The 23244-nt window shown below is 46.1% G+C and overlaps 1 protein-coding gene across 8 annotated transcripts in view; it reads left to right on the forward strand.

Moving 5' to 3' along the window:
• Positions 1-23244, forward strand: part of LOC121676137 (collagen alpha-1(XXVII) chain B-like) — a 146925-nt gene that overhangs the window by 22056 nt on the left and 101625 nt on the right. For 7 of the 8 annotated variants that reach the window (XM_042052225.1, XM_042052226.1, XM_042052222.1 and 4 more), the window contains 4 exons: positions 6069-6122; positions 13984-14037; positions 18950-19003; positions 20929-20982. In XM_042052225.1, the coding sequence (XP_041908159.1) occupies positions 6069-6122; positions 13984-14037; positions 18950-19003; positions 20929-20982 (216 nt within the window). The remainder of the gene's footprint in view (positions 1-6068; positions 6123-13983; positions 14038-18949; positions 19004-20928; positions 20983-23244) is intronic. The other variant, XM_042052228.1, reaches the window with a different exon arrangement.

A 23244-nucleotide genomic window follows, 5' to 3' on the forward strand; every position in this document is an offset into this window, starting at 1 on the left:
CAAACTCTTGAACTAGGGCTGTGGTGTGATGAATATTTGAATCTTCCAGTGGATGGGATGTCATCTGCTTGTCTAGACCAGCAGCAGATTTGGCAGGGAGATTTGGAGGGGCTACTGTAGCCTCTCCCCTGCCCACCAGCACCACCTGCCAGGTACAGCTGTGGCAAACCCCTTGCCCTGGCGTGACTGGGTCTAGCACAGTGTACCCCAAGTGAGACCTTTCTCCTCCCATATAAAGCTGCAATTCCATAGCTTTTTGATCCTTACAGACAAGCCTGTATTGACTCTTGATGAGTCTGAGGGTTATTTTTAGAGCAAGAAAACCACCCCTTATGCTGAATGTGCAGAGAAGCAGGCTGAGTTCGCTGAGAGGCTGCGGAAGCACTGAGTAACATAAGAGGAACAGGGAGTGTGTTTCAAGGACATCCCGAATATCCAGTCAGAGGACAGGGGGGCTAGCAGCCCTCAGTTCCATCTGCATGTCCAGGGCCAGAAGCCCCAAGTCAGAGCCAGTGGTGGTGCCTGGCAGGCAGCTCCCTCTCCTGCCCTCTTTCCCTGTCTCCCTCTCTGCGAGGCACATGTGTTTCCGAGCGCGTCCCCGGTCTAGACTGCTCCAGCTGCCATCCTCCGCACGAGCAGTTTGTCTTGGAGCCCAGCTCCTTCCCTAAAGAAGCAATCCCAGCCAATTCAATCAGTGGGCAGGGAAGAGAGGTGACTGGAAACGCCGATAAAACATATGAAGTGCCTGTTTCCAGTCCTCCTCGCACCAGAAAAGGCTGTTTGAGCTGCCAGTTCGTGATAAATTAAGGAACACACAGTGTGTTTGAATATCTATTAATGAATGAGTCACATTAATAATAAAAAAAAAAAGGGAGACTGCATGCTTTGTATGATGCATGGGAAAAGTTTTATCCTTGCTCACACAGTTGGATCAAACTTTTTTGGTGATTTAACCGGAAAGATCCCTGAAGGGAAAACTTGCAGGCAAATGACCGAGCATCAGAAAGGTCTATTTGTGTAAAATAAAGGTAATTTCAAAGAGAGATAGTTGATTGTGTGTTTGAGATAAATGTGCTGCAAAGGATCTAGGATTGTACAAATATATGCAAGTATTTTTATAAATCTTTAAAAATAGAAAGTGAGTTGTAGAGTAGGTGATCCCTCTATTCCTTCCCAGCCTTTCAGGCTGCATTCCAAGGTCTGGGATTGCTCCAGTGTCTGAAGTACCCCCTGCAGAGCTTGTTCCTGAAATGTCCTCATAGAAAAGTTGCTTTCATCAAGCTGGAACACTCCTATTTTGTTGTGTATTGTGCTGCTACTCTGGGAGGATCCCAGTTGTGGAAAAGGACCTTTGTGTGATAGGTGTTGCACAGACCCAGAACAACATCTGTGCCTAGTGCGGAAATCGTGTTACAAGGCTGGCTCTCCACCAGCAGCTCAGCTCCTGCCAAAATTATGAGGACTTTTTGTTTTTAGACTGGTTGAAACCCAGACGTGTCCAAATTTTAATATGATAAGCCTGCCTTGGAGAAGAAAGTAACCAAAGTGTTGGGAGTTCCCCCCCGCCCCCCTGAAATTCTAGCTTTGTTTTAGGCAGTTCTTAGAGCCATGAAGTGCCTGGCAATGACGGGGAGGTGAGGAGGGGTTGGCAGGCTGTTGAAGATGAGGGTTTTTTTCTCCTCCTCTTCTCCTAAGCAGGGAATTTTGAATTCCAGTGCTGTCCCTGTAGCTGCTCAGTCCTTCCTTGCTGGTGCTTCCCAGGCTAAAGGGTAGATTTGTGCCAGTGGCCTTTTTTCCTGTAGGAATATTTCTTCTTGGAAGAAAACAGTTCAGGTCCTTTATCTGCAGGGGTAATGTCACTCACTGCTCAGAACCTGGTGCCAATGTGGGGAGAAGCTTTCGATGTGGTTTCTGAACTCCCTTTTAAGCTGGCTTTTACCACAGGCACTAGCACCTGAGAAAGAAGAATGTTCTCTCTTCTCAGTCCTAGCAGTGTTTTGCACTTCTAAAACACACTTTTCTGGGACACAGGAGAACTGTGCCACTAGTGTCTGGGCAGAAATACATTAGGAAGACCCTAAAGTATGTCCATCTGTCAGTGTGCACTGGAATATGAGCTTAATAGTTTCCTGGAAACTTTCAGCTCTTTGCTGCCAGGCTGAGTACTCACCCTGGGGGAAGCAATTACAGGAATCCTTTGCTATCTGACCAAGTTGATTCAGGAGTCGTTTCCCAATTTTCAGCACCAATTCCTGTACTCAGTATGCTTTCATTCAAGCCTTCCGCAGCAGGTTTGCCCTCGCTGAGTTTGGAGTACAGAGGGCACCTTGCTCCCTGAAGCACTGCTGTGGCCAGAGGAAGCAGTGCGAGGGGGATCACAGTGTGGGAGAGACAGAGGTATAAATTAGCAGCAAGAGGAAATGATGAGATTTTCCTTGTCCTTGGAGTCCGATGTATTTCTCTTTTAGACAACTTAGTTTAATTTTCCATTTGCAATTTGAAGCTCAGAGGGCTAAGATAAAAAAACAGTCCCTTTTGCACCAGAAAGTTTCCCAGCAGCAGCTTAGAATAAATCCTGTAATCATTTGGTGGGATAGGTCGTTGTTCCTAATGCTACCGTGGGAAACTGAGAAGGGTTAAACTTTATTGTGGCTGCCATGAGCTGCTTCAGGAACTGTTCAGGCTGGTTAACAGCTCAGCTGTTTGGCTTGAGAAGAGAGAGAGCATCTGCTGCTGCTGAGTTTCTCCTTGATCTCTGATCTTGCTTTGTGTGACAACAGGGTGTGTGTTCTCTGCCATCAGTTTGCAGAAGGAGCAGGCAAGGAGCCAGAGAGACAAGAGCTGCAGTGCCAGGAGCAGTAGCTCACCACAGGAGGCCTCAGCTTTGCTGATCTCTGCGATGGGAGGGTAGGGCCGGAGCACTGATATCCTCATCCCACTGCCAGGAGCAGGAAATCTTCCTGCCCCTTGGAGCACTCACTCCTTGTGCTCCTGATGAAATTCCCCAGGCTACAGTGGAGAGGTCGCCGCAGGCTCGGTGTGATCTGAGTTGGGCGTGAGGGTGGAGGTGTCTCTGGTGCAGGCAGGGGCTGTGTAGGCATCACCCCCAAGCAGGCTCTTGGCATCTTGTTGATAGACATCTCCTGCTCTCCCTGTGGAGCCCTATGCCTGAAGTGGGACTTCATCCATCATTTGTAAGTAGTTGGGCCCTGATCCAGGCCCATTCTCCTCTGGCTGACTCTCCGGATGCACATTTTCCTTGAGTGTATTTCAGCTTTGCTCTCCCCAGGCAAAGCCAGTTGTGGGATGTGGGGCTCTTGTCTGAGAGCTTGAGCCTCTTGTCTGAGAACAGGGGCTGGGTGATGCGGAGGCAGAGGCAAAACAAGTCACTAGGAAGGCACAGTCCACATCCCATCCAACCCAGCTACCAAGGAACTGAGAAATGTGAGAAGTACAAAGTGGCCTCACAGTGTGTCACTTCTCACCACTACCTGTGTCCATCCACTGCCCCAGTCCTCTTCCACCTTGACTGGCTTCAAATTTATAAGTGGTCACACTCCTACCTTCTGCAGTTACTGTAGTGGCTGGCACCTTTTAGCCAGTCATCCCACAGTCACCTTTATCCCTCTTACTCTTCAAGAAAGGAAAAAATAAGTCTGAAGGGATGCCAAACCAAAGCAAAGTGGCAGGGACTCCTGAACTGTGCACTGCTCTGTGCTTTTCCAGCTAGAAGCCTTTCTCTCAACTCCATATTCCCACTCCAGTGCCAGTATTAACTCTCTCCTTATTTTTGTGTTAGCTTCAGTCTGTTCTGAGCGGCCCACGTTTTTGGAGAAGGTTTTTGCTCAAGTGGCCAAGTACAATTGCAGCTGCTGTTAGCAGGAAGGTGGAAAAGGTCACCTCAGTTCTGGTACATGGGAAATGCCATGCATCTGCTCTTTTACTTCTTCTAAGGGTGTAAATGGGGATGGGTTTTGATGGAGGAGAGGTTAAGGACTTGGATTAATCTCTGGTAAATTTTATTAAAACTGTTGCTGCCTGAGTTGCACTGGGCTCGTGCACTGATAGTTATCGTCCCAACTAGGGCAGGGGGATATTTTTAATAAAAGGTGGGATTCTGGAGCACAATTATACATGAAGCTTAAAAAACCCCTACAATTACATGTCTATTTGCACAGCTGTATAATTGCATTATGCACGGGGCCCTGAGCTGGCACAGTGACAGGTTAAAACACTGGGATATTGCTAAAATGAGGGTCAGCTGTATCAATGGGGGTTGTTAATACAAAGACCAGTAATACTGTGTTAGCCAGCAATAAGCAACTGGCAGAGGGGTCAGATGAAGTGTCCCAGGCTATAGAGACTGGACATCTCCAGGGCAGGCAGGGCTGGGCAGCAGCAATGAGTCATATGGTGACAGAAGTCCATCCCTGTGTGTCTCAGTGAGGGGTATTAGCTGTTCTGTGCTCTGTAGGCTCTTTTAAAACAAGCCTTTTCTTGTTATCTTTACTACCGCTAGAACTATCTACAGGGATAAAAAGTTATGATTTATTTGTTGTGCTGATAAATTGATAGCACAGGGGACATTGGGCTTTGATTATGCCTTCCCTGATTTTTTTTTTTACTGTGCTGAGTTTAGCTCTTAAAATAGATCACGTTTGTACAGCTTAATGTGCTGTTTACATGTGGGAAGGTTGGTAATATCACTGGAGTATTTATCCATCGGTTACCTGTATGGTTCAGGCAAGTTTTCTCTTTCCAAAATCTTTTCCTGGACATGAGATTCAGGGTAGGGATCTCCTGGGTCAATTTTTTTTTCTTACTGAATCATGCCCTTGATGACTCCTGGGAACTGCACTCTAGAGATCATGAGCTTTTTTGCTCCTGCTTAGGGGCAGTACCAACCTGAGCAGCTCTGAGCAACAGGGCCAGCCTGGCAGTGGGCTTTGCTCAGGGAGGAGATCCCACAGGGATGAGCCAGTGGGAAGGGAAAAAGGCCAGAATGTGGCCATGGGGCTCATCCTGCACCTCCTCTATGCACTGCACCCTCATCCCTGTGGAATGTTGTTCCTGGGACCTGCTCTCCCACCTGCCACGTAGTCAGAGAGCTCAGGCTGCCTTCCAAACATCCTTCAGTCAGCTGCTCTGGATGTCTCTCCCTGCTGAATGCAATGGAAACCTGTCTTTTGTAGCAAGTTACCAGAATATAAATCCTCTGGGAGACGCTTTAATTAGCAGTTATTCTTGTCAGACGTGTTTGGCTTGGGGGAAAAGAAGTTCTGAGGAGTTACTAGGAGTTGCAGATGGCCCTCTAGAAATCTGAATTCTCCAGCCCATTGAAAAAAAAGAATAAATAGATGAATAAATTCAAAGGAGTTCAAACCTCATTGGTTAAGTATTTTTTCCTAACCTGTTTCAGATCAGTGCACAGCTGGGCTCCTGATATCTCCACTTTGTTCCTACCCTCTTCCAAGAGCCCCCACTACTCTGATGCGTATAACTCGACCTTCCCTTTGCTATAGAACCGTATTTAAGAATTTCCAACGTTGACACCAATTTTATTATGTTTTATATCCTGCTGCTCTAAAATATGAAGTGCTGGGGTTATGATTATGTTGTAACTCATATAAGAACCTACAATACCAAGAGCTGCACGTGTCCAGCTGATACAGATTAGAACACACAATGTGCTTCCCTTGCCAAGGTGCTAACACATAGCAGGAAAATCCAAAGCTGGGAGACAGTTGTGTTACCCCTGTGATACAGCACAGGTCCAGGAGAGGGGAAGCATGAGACACAGCTGTGATCCTGGGAATGCAGGCTGCAGCAGAAAGATGGGGATGCTCTGTCTCTATGGAAATACGTGCTCCTGCAGATGTTTTTGTACGTGGCTTTTTATCCCTTTATAGTAATAGCACAAACTGAAGGGAAATTTTGGCTGTGATGCTGTAATTGACCCTTCTCCCCAGGTCTTCTCCAAATGATTGTGTTATGGGTCTCTGTGAAGCACTGTCAGGAGCACCATACTGTTACAGAACCATCACTAATACCTATTTTTGTTCTTCTAGGGCCCAGCAGGTCTGCCGGGCTTACCAGGACCCCCTGGCAAGAGAGGTTCTCGAGTAAGTGCTTCCAACCATTTGTATTTTAATCTGCCTGTCCTGTTGTTCCAAGGGCTGTTGTAGTTCCTGTGGCTGAGTAATGATTGCTTCAGGCCCCTCTCTGTTGAGATCTGGTCTCCTTTTCTCTCATTCCCTGTTGGAGGTTTTCAGGAGGCCACACTGGTGATTTGCAGCTTCCTTAAGCTAAGGTTTGGCATCAGCAAAGGCTGGGGACAGATGTTTCCACATGGCTGTCAGAAGAATGAGGTCTGTCTGTCTCATTTTGTTTCTAGTATGTGTTCCTTCTTGCAAACCCAGTGCTGAATATTAGCTTTGGCTGCTTTTTGTACTCCCCTTCACTCTCCCCAGCTTCACAAATTGTTTAGTTCAAGGTCCTTCATTAGTGGGACCATGGTCCAGGACCAAGGACTCAAACACACAGAGATATGAGGTATTTTGTTCCCCAGACTGAGACATACTCTCTGACTCCTTTTCAATCTCTAAAGCAGAATGTCTTATCTGTTCAGGAATTCGCAATGGCTCTTGCAGAATTTCTTCCTTCCCGAATGAAATTCTGATGCAGATCTTTGAACATGGAGTGCTGTGCTGAGGAAACATCTGGAGCTGAGTGCTGCAGCTAGCTGCAAGGAAAGCCTTCCGCGCTGGCCTAACTCTCCCAGGGCTGGGCAGAGTGCCTGACCTGGATACGGTGAAGTGCTGGCACTGTTCTCCTGCTAGTACGGTGCAGCTTTCCTGGAAGCACACTGTTGTCCCACAGGGTACAGCCATGGAGCCCCTTTCCTGAGCACTGGACTGGTGTGGGTTGGGAATCCAAAGGTGTGAGTGTCTGAGGCTGGAAAAAGGGGATATCTGGATCCGTGATCCAGGCAGCATCCTGGCCTGGCAGCAAAGGGAGATTTCCTCACACATACTTGGCTAAAACTCAACCCCGTGTAATGTCTTTAAAGAACAAGCTAGAGGCTGAGAGCTGGGAGGCTCGGCATTCCCCCGGGACACTTGTTACACTCCTGTGAGATCTTGCAGTAGCCAGCAAAAATAAACTCATCTCCTTTCTCCAATGGTAAAATGCAGGTCTGCAGGACCCCTGGAGCCTGGGCCTGTGTGAACAGCCTTGAAAGTTGATTTGGGCTGTAAGTGAGCAGGATTAGGCAGCACCAGGCTCGTGTTTATAGATGGGACAATCTGTTCCACGTTAGAGAAGTTTTTTAGTGAAGCATCAGCCCTGATATCTTCTGTCAGAAGTGCCCAAGCAGTTCCCACATCAGTAGATTGCCCAGAGTTTGCATTTCTTGGCATCCCCATTAAAGCTGGTTCCTATCCCAGCTCATTGCTTATGAGGGGTGTTTGGTGTTACTGCTGGCAATCCTGTGGTTTGCAAACTAAACTCCAGGTCTGGAGTCCCCAGCTGCATTCCCTGCCTGCTGTATGAGTGACCAAATTTCAGCTCTACATCCCAATTCCACTTGAGTTTTTTTTGAAAGAAACAGTATCATGGAAGCTGTGTCATAATTGTCTGTTACTCCCCAGCTGTGGCATGCTCCATCCTATATTTAAGATGATCCTCTGAAAGACAATAAGCAACAGAGGGTTTCTGAGCTCAGTCCCTGCCAGAGGTGCTGAGAATTGGTCCAGGAAAGAGTTCCCAGTTAGGAAGTGCTCAGCACAGCTGAGCCTGGCTTGGCTCAGACATCTGCAAACAGGCTGTGCTAATTTTGGGAAGGGGCAGAAGGGTCACTCTGTGAATGTCTAGCCTGGAGCACTGGAGACAGGACTGCTCTGTGCCTAAATTGTTTTGACTTTGGGATGTGTTTCTCCTAGCAATTTTTTTATGTGTCTCTTTGGGGTTTAGGGATTTCATTGGAAAGTGGAGCTGCCAGGAACTAAGACAGGCTTAGGGGAATTCTTGCATCTTTTGCTTTTGTTGTGCTAGAACAACTTAAAAATAAATGTGCAACATTGCAGGGGTCATGTTCTACCTCTCCTGCAAAAAAGCAGCAGCAGAGTTCTTGCACCAGCCCATGGATAAGCCATGAGGTGTCCCATCAAGCTCCAGGCCAAGTTTGGAGCTCCAGAGGAGAGGTGAACATCGCAGGCAACTTTTCAGTGCTGGATGCAGAGGAAAGGAAGGATCTTTTTGTCACCAAAGCAGTTTATGGCCTAATGCATGAGATTTAATTGCCCTTGCTGTAACTTGCATAATTTCTACGTTACTAATGTTTGTACAGTTACCTACAACAGGTAGTTACTTACAACAGGTAGTTACTTACAACAGGTAGTACAACAGTGCATTTGAAAATCCAGTAGCAGCATTTGACTTGTGACTTTCTGTAGCTGTGAAGTTGCCCCATGCTGATGTGTAGTGCAGAATTTCCACTCCATATTGTCTCCTCCCTTTTTTCCCCCCATGTTGGTCAGGGTAAAATGAAATCTCTGATTAGCCTTTGCCTTGAGGGTGAGACTGTGGTGGGTGAGAGACTGTAAGAAAATCTGGCTGATCCCACGGATCTGTCTCCTGGTTTTCAGCAGATGAGTATCACCAGACTTGCCTGTGCAGTCTGTGGGTGGCTCTTCCATGTAGGCAGTGCCACCTGCTTTGCCAAGGCACATCCCAGCCTCTGTAACAGCATGGAAGAGATTCTGATCAGGACATATCTCAGCATTCAAGAGCAATCCAAGGCAGGGTAGCAGAGTGGATAGTCGTAGTCTTGTTGAAAATGACAATTTCTCCATTGTTAAAAGCCAATGCCCATTTCAGGAGCATGGAGTTAGTTGTACACCCTGTCACTCAGCAGCAGGGACCCACTGAGAGAGATTCAGGCTATTCCTGTGCTCTGCTCTCTGCAGCTATGAATGCAAATTTTCATTTTCATAACAAGTGAAAATTGAGTGTTTCTTCTTCTCATTATTTCCTGAGGGACTCCAAGGCAAAGAAGTTAAAAAATGCAATAGTAATGGCTAATAACATTATCTCAGGAGCTCTCCAATCTGCAGAGATATTGCTGTACTGCCACGTGTGCTCTCCAGGAAGGGTTTCTCTCTGTCTATATCCAGCTAGGATGGTTTTCACCTTTCACGTCTGCACTAACGAATTTGAGGCATAATGAGAGGTCTGTCCACACTGCTTGTTCTTGGATAAATATGCTGTGTGCCTTATCAAGTGTCTGTGTAAGATCTAAGGGAATGACAGTGTTAGCAATAAAGGATTTCCTCAGCTTTATATGATGTGGAATGCCAGGCAGGTTGTGGGACAGCTTTTCCATGGTGGTGAGTGTGAGTGGTGCCACTGGGTGACACCCCCTGTTCTGTGCAAGCCATGTGTGTTGAGCTTTTATTTCTGACTTTTGCATTTCTTCAAACATTAGGGTTTCCCAGGGAGGCAGAGGCTGAGGCTGGGATTTGTTCTTAGGCATGTGCCAACAAGCTCTACAAGGAGCTGTCAACAAAGAGCTCCCACTGGAGCAATAACTCCTTCACCATTGTAGCTTGTTCCTGCTTCACCCCGGGCTCTGTGAGCTTCACCCAGTGCTGTCTGCATGAGGGGTTTGGACAGCACGTCTGCCTTCACCACAAATGGTGACTCATTCCAGCCCTCACTGGTGTAGTTTGACCAGCAAAGTGCCCACAGTTTGATCAGGACTGCAGAAAAGTGCTGTGAGGAGTTGACACTTAAACTCTGCCTTCCAGATGAGGCTGTGGAAATCCCAGTTTTACCTCTACGTGAAGGAAACAGCCAGTCTCAGATACATGCCAGACAGGAGTCCAGTTCATGGAATGGTTTGGGTTGAAAGGGACCTTAAAGATCATCTTGTTCCAACCTAACACCATGGGCAGGGAACCTTCCACTAGACCAGGTTGCTCCAAGCCCTGTCCAACCTGGCTTTGGTTGTTTGCTGAGCCCCCAGGATAGCAAGGAAAGAGCAACAGCCAAACTTTTCCAAAACACTTAACTCAGGAAGCCAGGTCCCACTGGAAGTCACTCCTTCTCCAACAAGTGAGGAAACGCAGGTACAAGAAGTGTTTTATCCCTGTCCACACAACAGGCCAGAGGCAGAATCAGCAATAAAAAGCCTGACATGCTGTAATTGCTCTTGGTTTGTTTAAACTCTGCGACAACATGGGAGAAGTCAAAATGGATGGGTGAAGGGAATACATATGCACTCCCTGATGCTTCAGGATGCACTTGCCATCCTCCTGTGAACCACAGCAGCTTGAAAGACTGTGAGGTCCCAGTGTAACACGTCCCTGTTACATTTGGTCTGTGGTTGGAAAAAATCTCCCTTTCCTTTGAAATGCAGGGCTTCCTCCCTGAAACAAGCAACTCAGTCAGTCGTGGAGATTCCCCAGTATCCTCATTCCATTAGGAAGACTTTCCAATTTCTGAAAAGTGTTTAAAGAAACAGTTTGCTTGGCTTCACTTCTAATATTTATCTCTTTTTCAGTAAGCCAGGGGTCACTGTGGGATCTGTAGGTCAGAAGCAAAAAAAGTTGCTTTCCACAGTGAAACCCCAAGACATAATGAGTTTCAAATGAGCAGTCATTCCTCTGACTGAAGCTCTCTAGCATTTAGCAGGAGTTGGGAGGATTTTTTTTTTCCCCTCCTTGTGAATGCTGGAGGGTTGGGGGGAGCTATGCACAGTTACACTTCTGTTAATTTTTGTGGGCTGTGAACCATTAGCCATAAAAGCACTTCTGTGAGCAGGGTCCCATCTCCAGGCATCCCCAAGCTGAACTGAGTGGCTCAGTGTCCTTCTCAAGTAGCATCATTCACGTAGAAGACATTCCAGGGAGACGGGCAACCCCCCCTTGCTTGGAGAGCACATTCAGGGATTGTTCTGGTCTCTGTGCCATGGAGTAGCCTCAGGCTGCTGCTGTCCCATGGTAAAATTTTCCACTGAGTTTCTGGTACAAGGCTTGGAAGGTTTCAGATGCAAGTTTGCCTGCTGCTAGATTGGATTGTTTCAGCAGACATAGGAAGCCAAAGTGGGTGGGAAAATGAGCACCCAAGCATATAGTGACACATGCAGTGGGATTTTTTCATTCAGTGGTCTCAGCATTGTCCTACCCTGTGTGTAGATAAGAGGAGCAAAACTGATGTATTGATGATAAATATATTTAGGAGAATCCAAATTTCTAGGTGGGAGTGATAAATCGAATTAATTCAGGATTGAATTAATAAAATATAGCAATTAACTGTTGCTGACAGCTCCTGAGGCAGCTACTGTCCTGAGCCTTTTGTTTCTCAGCTCATCTAACTGTACCACTCAGCATCTTCCCCCTCTGCCAAGAATGTGGGTAGCATCACAGATTTGGGACTCACCATGTTGGAACACATCAAGATCAATTATTTTTTACAATTTTTAGTACTGCTGGCAGACAACACCCTTTTCTCTCCACAATTCCCAGAGCAGTTTCAGATGCCTAACACAAGCCCCAGAACTGGTCACAGCAGTTTCCTTCATGCCAGACTGGACTTCCCACTGTCACTTCATCACCAGGATGTGGCCACTTCCACTAGGATAAGACCACATTGGTCTTTAGGGACAGGATGAGTCTCTGACCTTCCTTTGCCTGGATTATACTGGATATACTCTGTCAGACTCATTGAACTCGGTGGTGAAGGCTCTATTTTATCTCAGGAGCCTCTGTTTTCATAATCACACTTTTAATCACTAGAAACTGTGACTGGATTCTTCATCCCTTCTCCCCTCCTTCTGGTTAAGATGTTTTGGGATTTTGTTGCTGTGCTTTGGTTTACTCTGGAAGAACCTGCACCAGATTTTGCTGGGGGTGTGATTAGCCTCTTATCCAGGAGTTCTGGATTGGCAGCTGAGCTTCCCACGTTCCAGGTTTCCTCTTGGAAAGCATCACTTTCATCTGGGAGTCACACCACACCAAGCTGCTCCCTCCAGCCTGACACTGTAGTAAGCCTGCCCTGGGCTACGGTGGAGCACAAACTTCAAATGACTGCACTGATGTGGGCTTTGGGCCAAGCTGCCTCACTCCAAAGTTGAGTTACAGCTGAATTCCCTCCTCAAATCCAGCAGTAGGCTGGATTTATTAACCCTGTTCAGAGCTACCCTGATTATTGCTTCCATGTAAAAGCTTTTTAGGGACTCATCTTTTATAGAGACTTTGCTGTTCTGATTTTTGTCACTTATTAATAATTTTCCTACATATTTGAGACTTGAAAGACTTGGACTGAAGCATTTTTGACACTACAGTCTTGTTGAATTACCTTAAGCAGCACATTCAGTCTCTGTTTCAGTGTCCCACCCAATAAGGTGGGCAAGTGATTCCACAGTTTGCTGGGAAGATTAATTTATTTAAGACTCCTCAGTGTCCAGGTACTCTAGCTACAGCAACTGTATTGGTTTTCAAATGAGAAGTTGATACTCAAGCACCTTAATTTAATTAAAGCTGTTTCAGTTTCACTGGAAATTCACAGCCAGGCTAAACAGGAGAATTTCAGGTGAAAATGTGGAAGCAAATTAAGAATGGGGCAATAAATGTATTTGGGTTCAGGCTGAAAATCTGGGAGGAATTTAAGAATGGGGTGTTAACTTGGGTAAAAATTGCCATTTGAAAAGTTCAGTCTCAATCTTTTAATTAAACCCCCTCTTTCAGCAGAGAAGCATATTGTGAAATAGCACTGAGCATTCAGGAACTGTCTGTACCACAAGATGCAATTTTAAAAGGCGTTATTTTCTATTAAAATGCAGTAAAAATAAAACTGAATAGAGATCAGTGCACTGATACTCTCAGAAGAGAGCAAGGGCACTGAACTTGGCTAGCAGTGGCATGTTTAACTGCAGTGATTTTCCTTGGAAATCAGACCCTGAAGATTTTGGCCCTAAAATGCTCATTAGAAATTCTACAGCTTGCTGAGAAAGTGCCCGAGTGGTTTTTATCCCTTTGCTGGTACTCCCCGAACTTGAGGGTACATAAAGGGCTCCTCATGGTGCTGTAGAGCTCTCACACGTTCTTGGCAGAATTCTTGGAGTTGAACCTTCAGGTTGTTTCATCTCCCAGGAACGTGTTCAAGAGGACTTAGAATTGTTATTACTTCTGCCTGAAAGGTTAGCAGATCTTCTGTGCTGTGTACAATCCAGGCATAAACTATTCTTAGCTGCTTATTCCAGATAACTCCTTAAATAGTCTTCGGAAAATATGCAGGGTACTTTTAAAATACGATGTAAAAGGAGATACTGGTATATGTGATCTGAGGTGGATACTCTGGCAGTGTCACTGGCTTGTGAGAACTAAGGAAAAATATAGATTTAGCTATGTAAAATACGGATTTAAAGGGTTTACATGGACTTACTGCTATTCCCACTGTTTTCTTGTCTGATTATCCATTTTCTTTCCAACCTCTAAAGGCAAAAATCTGGTTGGCTTGTAGGGAAAATGAGTTCACCCCAAAGAGCTGAACAGTTTTCCTGTAGTGATTACTTCTGCTCTCTTCAATTCTCACCAAAAAAAAAAAAATACTGTTAACACCCCCGCACACTTCTGCTCCCCTCCGCCTGCTTCCATCCCCTTCTGCTGGGGCTCCTCCCAGAGCTTGGACTCCCCTGACCTGTGGAATGTTTGGTTTACCCAAATTATCTCAGTGTCATGACATGTCTTGTGGTGACAGACACACATCCCCTTCTGTAGAGGCCAGTGGGAACCCACAACTGAGTTTCCCCCTCTGTGGGTGCCAGGGAGGGTCCAGTGCCACCATCCCCCTGCCAGGGCACTGGATCTGGGGCTGTGGGTTAAGTCTGGCACAGCACAGCCAGCGGCTTTCGGCTGCTCCAGGATTAATGTAGATTCCCACTGTCTCCTTTTGACTCTGTTTTGTGTTTGTTGTGTGTTTTAGGGTCCTCCGGGTCCCCATGGAAACCCTGGCTCACCTGGTCCCCCAGGACTGAAAGTAAGTATGAAGTGGTGCGAGGAGCTTTCAGCTTCCCACCCCACAGGACATCCTGGGGGAAGGACAGCTTTTTTTTAATCCTGCTGTGTACAAAAAGACAGTCGCTGAAGCCATTTCTCCCTCCAGTCTGCTCTCACAGGGGCTCTCCAGCATCACAGCCAAGGCCTTTTCCTGTGCCCAGAGAGACCCTGCTCTGTGCCTCCATCCTTGGTTCTCCTGAATTTCAAAGACTGCCTAATTAGGATACTGCTTAAGCTATGCCTGTGCCAGGGCACAAACTGCTGCGTTAGACAAGGGCAGTGGAATCCTCCCACTCCAGAGCTTCACCAGCTCGGATTTTCTTTGCTTTCTTATTTCTCTCCTCTGAATTTTGCAGCCTGTTCCTCCACCTTTGAGTCTGGACAGTGGCAGGGGTGACTGGCAGCACCCAGTGTCTTCCTCTGCTTTCTTCCTCCTGAAACTCCTTCTTCTTGCTTTCCCTCTCCAGAGTTTCTGGGAGCTCTGAACTCCATCAGTCCTCCAAAACTAATCTCATGGCTTCCTTCTAGATACCCTTACCTCTCCCATGAGGGCTCACAGACCTCCTGCAGTGCCAGGGGCCCTGTGTTCTGTCCTTTTCTCCTGTACACACATTCCCTCCAGCTGGCAGCTGGATCACAGCGAGGTGGGAATCACCCCCGGCAGCTGGACCCTCTCCCTTTGCCTGGGATTGAGCACAAATATGGCTCTGGAGGGGTCCTAATCCAGTGTGCAGCAAAACCCTTCCAAAAGGTGTTTTAATTCCCAGCTCATTCCATGTATAAGACTTGTGTTACCTAAAGACTGTGGAGTTCCTGGAAAATTGGTTTGGATTGCTTTGGTGTGATTGTTTACAAAGGAATAGGTTTATATTTTATAACATCTGTGTTGGACTAAAGAACAATGGAGTTTGGAGAGGCAATACTTAACAGAGATTTTCAGTACCAGGGACGCTGTAGGATGTCTCAGCCAACCAGAGGAAGGTGCGAGCAATAGTTCTGTCTTTTCATGATCTCATCAGTAGGCAGAGATGTTACGAGCACTATTGATGCTCTGGGAAAAAGATTCTGGAAACTTGGCATGCTGCCTCTGCATGATTAAAAATTAGGCACTGGAGACATGCTGGTGAACAGCAGCTGGTTTAAATTCCACGTACGGCCTGAAAAGTGAGCCTGTAAAAGTTCTACGTCCTAGTGTTCTGCATTTATTCTCCATCAATGACTTCCAGATCACACTTGTTGAGTTTTATAAGTCAAATTAAACTTCTTTTATCTAACTTCCAGCCTAGCAAATCCAGCCTGGTCCAAGCTGTAGAGCAAACTATGTTTCTATGCTACAGGGGGTTTTTTAAAAAACACTTTTAGCCTAATGACTTATCAGAAATCATCATTTGGCTGTAAATTTATATTCAGTTGGTCACCTAATAGAAATTAAGTCTTACTGTAAGCATTTTTCCTCCATCTCAATGCACAGTCTGGCAGCAGGAATTCTCAGTGGATGGAGAGCTGTAAGTCCGCAGCAGAAATCCGGTGTCATCCATGATATATCCGGCTCTGTGATATATTTTAATTCTGTCTAGCCACCATTTGCAGGATTGGTCTGTTCATGGTCAAAAGAAATATTAGGTTTGCAATGGGATGTGAGAGCTGGAGCTCAGCCCAGGACACGGCGAAGGTTCACCTCTAGCACGGAGAGCCTGGTAAGCCCTGATTCCATCATCTCTGCCTCAGAAATGCCCTTTGGAAGGTGTGTGTCGGATGCCAGAGTTTTGGCTACCCTCCTTCCCTTCAATTCTCTGGTGTCGCACCAGTCCCAGAAGACAGACTTTGCCCCAAAAAGTGGTGTTTTAATTCTTATGTTTTAACTGCCTGTAGGCCTTCACCTGGGACCTGATGCCTTCATCATAAAATCATCAAAGAATGCTTTGGGTTGGAACTTTAAAGCTCATCTCATTCCAATGCCCTGCCATGGGCAGGGACATCCTCCACTAGAACAGGTCACTCAGAGCTCCATCCAACCTGGCCTTGGACACTTTCAGAGATGGGAATCTTCTTAATAGACCCAGCACGTGGCAGAAATCATGGACTTGTGAGAGCTCAGCCTAGGCAACAGGGCAGAGCAGCTCCAAGTGGAACTTCTCTTGCTGAGAGCTGACAAGTGGCTGCTGGGCTTGGTCTTGCTTAGATAGCAGTTAATCGCACGGAAGAAACAAGCAATCTAAGAAAGGAAATTGAAGTTTCCCAGATAGATACAGCTTGGAAACGGTGACTAACTCCCAAGTCATTGTCACTTAAGAAGGGACCCAGGAGCATAATTTTTATCAACTGAATGACCAGAGCCCTTAAAGGGCTGTGGTGTGGCACTGCAGGCTCTGGATGTATTTATGGGTCTCCTGCCTGGTTGTAGTGCTTTAGCTGTGTTTCTGCATTTCACAGTCAACCCTGTGCAGAGCCCACTTTATTCTCACCACTGGAGCTGAGCACTTGTAATTCCTTGGACTTAGGAAGCTGATCTTTTGCACAGAGCTGTTTGTAGATGTTGAGCCAAAATCCTGCTGATCTGCTTGGGCATCGTTTCACTGACTCCAGTGGCATTACACCTGCTTGTGCCACCTGGGAATTTAGCCTGTGGTGCTTAGCTCAGCAATTCATGATATGAAACTGCTTAAAGGAGGATTCTTGCCACTTTCTGCATTCTGCTTGTTGTCCTTGGCAGTTGTAAAACTGCTGTTGCATCTGGTTAGCAGAGAATGATTATTGCAGATAACCTTTGAAATAGCTGTAGGCACAGGCTGGGCTGGGGTCATGACTGGGTCTGTCACCTGAAAGCTGCTGGAGGACAGGAGGGGTGTTTTTGCTAATGACTGGATGTATCTCTCAGGATGTGCTTGAAAAATATTGAATTTTCAGTTTAGTTAATGTTTTTTCTCCAGGGTAGCTCATCAGTTTGGCTCACTGATGTTCAAAATAGTATTAGTGGGATTGCAAAACTGGGATGTTTAAATTGCACAGCTCTAAACTTCTCCCAGGTAGGAAAAAAAAACCAGAAGAAAACAATTTCTTCCTTTACGAGAGGAAGAAGTGTTCTCAGTAAATTAGGATGGGAAAGAGAGAAGCTTGTTGCAAAGGTTCTATGGCTTGGTGATGGACAAGACTTAGGTTAATTCCCCTGTTGTCATTTCTGTATAAGAAGACTCAAGCAATTAATCCACAATTTCAGCCCTCACATCCAGGCATCCGTTCCCTCTGGTCCCATTGCTGATTAACCTCAGGGACATGTGACCCTGCTCGTGGCTGAATTCTTCACCTGTGTGATGGTCTCAGCAGTGCTGAGCACAGAACCAGGGCAAAGCAGAGACTTTGCTAATGTGATCTGGAGCTTCCCAGGGGAAAACACAAGAGGCTTGTGTTCTTTTCCATGTCTCAAAGCCATTGCATGGAACACATGGGAAGATTTAGGGAAGGTGGTGGGTGTCTACCTGCTGCAGTGAATTAATTTTGCAGAGTAGAAATGAATGCCCAGCGATCCCAAGGGCTTCTCTAATCTGTTCCCAGCAGTGGCAGCACCCACTGACTGCTCTGAACCTCAAGGAGTGGGAGAATTGCCCTGATAACAGCTGCATGCAAAGCAAGATTATCTGCATGACTTCATTTACTGTTTGCAAACCCAGCAGCCTTCATTCAGAATTTGTGCAGATGCATCTGCCTTGAATCTGCAGTGCTCCCTACAGTCCAGAGCCAAGCAGTCTCATTCCTGAGTGTTGCAGCTTGTGGTGGATGCTGGAGGAGGAGGAGAAGGGGAGATTTACACTCTGTGCAAGGTGGGAAGTACACGTAGAATGTACTTACAGTGAGGCTGTGTGGAAAAGCAGCTCAGCTGGCTGTAGCCAGAGCTCTGTGCTGCTCATGAGAAATGCCAGTTAATAACCAGTATTGCTCCTTTCTGGGTCTCCCCTTCCCTGTAATCACTTCACTTGACAGCCATTAATTAACCCTCCCAGCTGTCCTGTGCTGATGTGGCACACAGAGGTTGTGGCTTGCTTATGATTCATGGCGTGTTAAATAGTGACTGATCCGGGGATACCCATCCTGGCTGGGCCAGAAGAGATGTTATGTGTGCTGAGCTTTAGCTCTCCCCTACCCGAAGAACCTGGGACACTTCAGTGTCTTCTAGATTTTTCTACTTGCATCTCTTCCCCTGTTAGGTGCTCACATTACCTTTCCACTTTCTGAGAATTGGAAGTGGGATTTCCAATGGAATCTGCTGGAATTAGATGATCAAAAGCTGCTGAGATTCCAGCCTGTTTGTTGGAAGATCGCAGCCTCAAACTGTAATTTCCCTCGTCATGGTTGTTAAGGAGGAAAATAAGGAACACTGCCACTTAAGGTCGAGCGTGCCGCTTTCTGCCAGCCTCGGAGCCTCTGCTCGGGCTGTTGGGGGTGTCTAATTAGTACAACTTTCTCTGCAGTTTCATCTGTTCCTCACAGTTAAAAAAGCAACAGCATCTAGTGAGTTGTCAAGAAGGATGGTTTAGCCCCAGTATTAGGTTTGGTAATTATTTTTGTGATGGTAGTTGTAGACAAGGAAGGAATCGCAGCTGTCTGGTCTAATAAGTATCAAAAGTCCTGACATTGCTTTCTTCCAGTTATCTTTTCTTTAGCCAATTTAATACTGTCAACTACTGTTTAAAACTCAACTCTTTAGCAGCAGCAATCACTTAGCAAATCCACCCCCAGCAAAACAGCTATTCCCAGCCACTTTAATACATTTGGGATGTCGAGGAAGACTGCAATAAAAAAAAATGGTTTTCTAGTTTGGAGGCTTGGTGGAAGCAGAACCACATCTGTGGGCTGAGCCCTTGGATTATGTCACTAATGTAAGTTTTTCATTTCAGGGTCAGAAAGGTGATCCTGGCCTGTCGCCTGGAAAAGCTCGCAATGGGCAGAAGGTGAGATGTCACCCTGAGGCCATGGTGGGCTTTTAGACCTGTGCACACACACAGGGAGTCTGCACTGCAGCCACAAGCATCACAGCTGCTCAAGTAGACATAGGACTGGGAAATAAGGCTTAGACCATGGATTCAGGATTAAAGAGAGGTAGCCTTCACTGATCATAGTGCACTGAGGTGCCACCTGCCACAGTGTTGTTGTCTGAGTGTTCATCCAATTTATCCACAATCTGCAGCCCAACTGAAGTCCCTGTTGCCACAGGCATGTGGCTACTTCAGCCAAGTGTTTCAAGTAGCACGTTGAAGGTACAGCCACAGTCTGGGCATGCAGCTGCAGCAAAAGGCAATCCCAGTCTAAGGAATAAAAACCTTGAAGGCCAAGGAAAGGATGTTCTTGCCGAGGAGCTGAGGAACGGGGGTTTGCCTCCTGCTGCAGCCCCATCAGGGTAGAGGTTTCTTGGTAGAGGCTTCTAAGGCATGGACCTCACTGAGGGGTTTCCACCAAGGGCTGCTCAAACCAGCACAAAGCACCTAGCTAGGAAGGAAAGTTGCTTTCTGGGTTTAGCAGTTGTTAAGGATCAGACTTCTGCTAATTCTTTTCAATAACTTACAACTCCCATTTTTGCTGTTTCACAGCTGAGTGATTTTTACTGAGGCAACAAGCCCTCACAGAATTCTAGAAATTAACAGTAGGGCAATCAGGGCTCCACATCATCTACCTCAGTTAGTTCTTTCAGTGATGCCTGCACAATCCTTGGTAACTCTTGTCCAGGGCAGAAGCCTGGTTCTCTTCCTTTCACCATAAGTCTTGCTATAAATGCACAGCTCATAGAAAGCACTAGCCATAAGGATCTTGGGCCCTTCATTTGACACCAGCTGCCTCCATAAAGCATAATGAGGCCACACAACGGCAAGATGGAAGGCAATGCTAGAAAACATTAAGAAGGCTAAGTCTGAAATGATGCTTTTAACTTAACAGCGTGAGATGCCTTTTGAAATTTCTGGTACACTATATTGGAGTGGCATCACATGGAAATCATCCACCTGCAGGGTCTGGAACTGTTTTCTTGAAGACAGTGCTTGGTAAAAAGGGAGAGATCCAGATTGCCTTTAGCTTGTGTTAGCAAGGTTTTATTTGTTAGCAGTAATAGGAATAAGGAGTTTCCGGCAGGAGTTTGGAGTGATGCCTAATTTTCAAGCTAGATACAGGAAATTTTTAAAATTTCAGTAAGAAGGCACTCCAGGGTTTTTTGACTCTGATCAGAGGAGGCCAAAGTGGGCTCACACAGCCGAGTTGGGTGTTGGAGAGGTCTCACAGCAATGCGCTCATCCGTTCTGTGATGGTTTGGGTTTGCCAGCGGGATGTGATGCAATCCCTTTTCAGAAGTACAGGCCACTGAACAAACCCTCCCACTAGCAGCCTGCAAAGGTTCAATCCGTGTCATCTGGGCAGGTTAAATAATTACACCACCAGCACCATCCGAACAGGAGCCATGGGCTGAGCCAGTGCAGTAGCAGAGTGTGAGAGTAAATCACAGGATTTGGCAGGAGGTACCTGTTGTTCTTATTACACTTAAAAGCTAAAATTTCCTTGCCTTGGCGATTTCAATGCCTACTGAAAGGCGAATGAAGCATGTGACTGAATGAGATCATTGAGGGGGGAAAAAGCGCATTCATTCTGCTTGCGAAAAGCTGGACTCCAGCAGCAGCTGCCATTAATTAACTCGGGTTATTATTTATATGAGCCAGTTAATAGAGATGTTGTTTAAATCTACACTTCTTATCCAGTCAGGTTTTGAAGAGTTGTGATTAGAACCAGAAATATCAATAGCTGGGGGCTGGTGTCAGCAAAATAATTGCAGTAACTGCAGGAGGCATTGGGAAAATGTTGCTGAAAACTAATAGAACTTGCTTGCTTCCTACAGGGAGATGTGGGCTTACCTGGTTTAACTGGGTTCCCTGGACCACCTGGTAGAAAGGTAAGAGTGTACTTTTCTAGTGAATTAGATCGATAATTTTATTTTTAAATTTTCTTCTTTAACTCTGCCTAAAAGATTTAATTAAAAGTCCCAGTACCCACCCAAAGAGCCTTATGCCTATTTTGCAGGTGTATAACCTAGGGAGATAGGCTGAAGCAACTGCCTAAAGACTGTGTAAGAGTATGAAATGAAATTCTGGATACAGAATTCTGTTCTTTCTTTGTATTCCACATCCCTCTGCACCCTGACACTGGGTGTTCCTCAGCAAGCTCAATTTAGACCTGGTGCAGCCAGTGCATTAACTAAAGGGATCTCCAACCAACAGCAATACTCAAAGGTTGGATTCAGAACAGTACCAGCATTCCAAGGAAACCATGGCTGTCTATCTTGGTAAAGCACATTTCAAAAAAGTATCTGTGTGCCTTCCCTCTTTATTTTGCTTGGAGACTGTCAGCACTGGTCAGGTTTTACTTTATTTGCTTCCATATTGATGCTTCAACACCATTAACATCACAAACAACACATTTATGCCTAGAAAAGGGTATGTAAGGATAGAACACAAGATCCATCCCTGTTTTCCTGAGGCAGCAGGGTGTGTGTCTGTATCCATGCCTTCAAGCCTGCACAGCAATGCCTCAGCAATCCATATCTGGAGCTCAGATCTCTCATAGATCAAGGGCATTGCAGCTGAGTTTCCAGTTCCAGGCTGTGTTGGTAGGTAGGTTTCTTTTTTTGGAAGCTGGACCTGTTGCAGGAAGCTGTTTGAGTGGGACTCAGTGGCCATGACTCCCCAGCAAGCCAATATTGCCACAGCTAAACTGAACAGTTAAAATTAGCATCTTGTTTCAATCACTTTATCAGTCAATGGGCCATTGACCGTACACTGTTCCTCAGGTCAGTTAGCTGCACACAAACACCTCCTCGGGTGTTTTAATACTCCAAGGAGAGAGTGGAGTGTGGAGGAGGCTGAAAGGAACCCTCCCTCTCCATGATTATTTGTTGTATGCTTTATACTAGAACCGAATTGCCAAGAGGAGAGGCTGAGTTTATTTTTCTACTCCAAGGCTGGTCACGCTTGGGGTGCTGTGTGGAGTAGGAGCAGCTGAGTGATCGATTACGGATCTTTTGCTGTCACAAACAAGTTCTAACTAATAGGGTGCAAAGAATACAATTTTCCTGGTATAACAGCTCATAAAACAAAACCTTGTGGTTACGATCAGCAAAATGCAATGTCAGGAGTGCAAGGACTCATAGTGGAAAAAGCAGAGAAGGAATAGGAGATTGAACAAACATTCCCAAGTCCAGCACATGGCCTTCACATCTGATCTTAACTCCCACAGGACTGGGTAAAGGCAGGGGTATGCTTCTGTTTCTTCAAGTAATGAGCAAGTTGGATGTTGAAATTTTTCCTTGGTGCAGCTTAAAAACACCTCCCAGTAGCACTAGTCTGGCAGTGGGTTTGGTGTAACCTGGCTTTTATTAGCATCTTACATTAAGAAAAAATTTGCAGCTGTTGGAGGAATGTTTGGAAAAATCTTTTTTTTTAATCTGGATTCCCTGCTGGCATTCTCCCAGTGAAAATACACTGGTACTTGGCTGAAGGTGGGCAACATATTTTGGCTACCGGAAAACAGCAACACCTTGGAAATGGGCACCCCTCAGCTCACTCCATGGAAGGGCTGCAAAAAGGGCTCTCAGGGCTTTGATCTGAGAACACCATGTAGAAACCTTCAAATGGGCAAAATATTTCACCAGGAGAAATAAAATACTTTTCCCACTAAATGAAACCACTGGCTCAGCAGCATGAGCTGGAGCCACAACCAGCAGCATATGGTTTTGGATAGTGTGGCTCATTCCTCAGTGCCTGCCTTGGGAATGCTGACAAACTTGGATTGGACAGGCTGATCTCAGAGCACCCCCAAAGTTGTTTTAGCTCCACACATCTATGAGTACGTGAAACTGCCTTAGAAGCAGCAGGTGTATTTCTCATCTTCTCCACACAGAGTAAATGGTGCTTCTGCAGACCAGGAGTTCTCAGGAAGGGTGTCTTGGACGTTCCCTCTGCCTGTCCATCTGGTGCCTATGAACCTGTGGACTTTGGCTTTGGCAGACCACAGCTGCCTTGGAGATAGATCTCAGCAGAGCAGCATCATTTCTCCAGAGGAGAAAACAGCAGCAGTGAGAGAGGCAAAGCTTCATTAGAGTCAGAGAGCAAAGACAGAGCTAGGAAGTGGTCAGGGCTTCAAAACATCCTGTATGCAG

Source organism: Corvus kubaryi, unplaced genomic scaffold (genome assembly GCF_017639235.1).
Source record: "Corvus kubaryi isolate FWS band 111438036 unplaced genomic scaffold, C.kubaryi_AGA036_p1.0 78, whole genome shotgun sequence".
In the NCBI taxonomy this organism is placed as follows: Eukaryota; Metazoa; Chordata; class Aves; order Passeriformes; family Corvidae; genus Corvus; species Corvus kubaryi.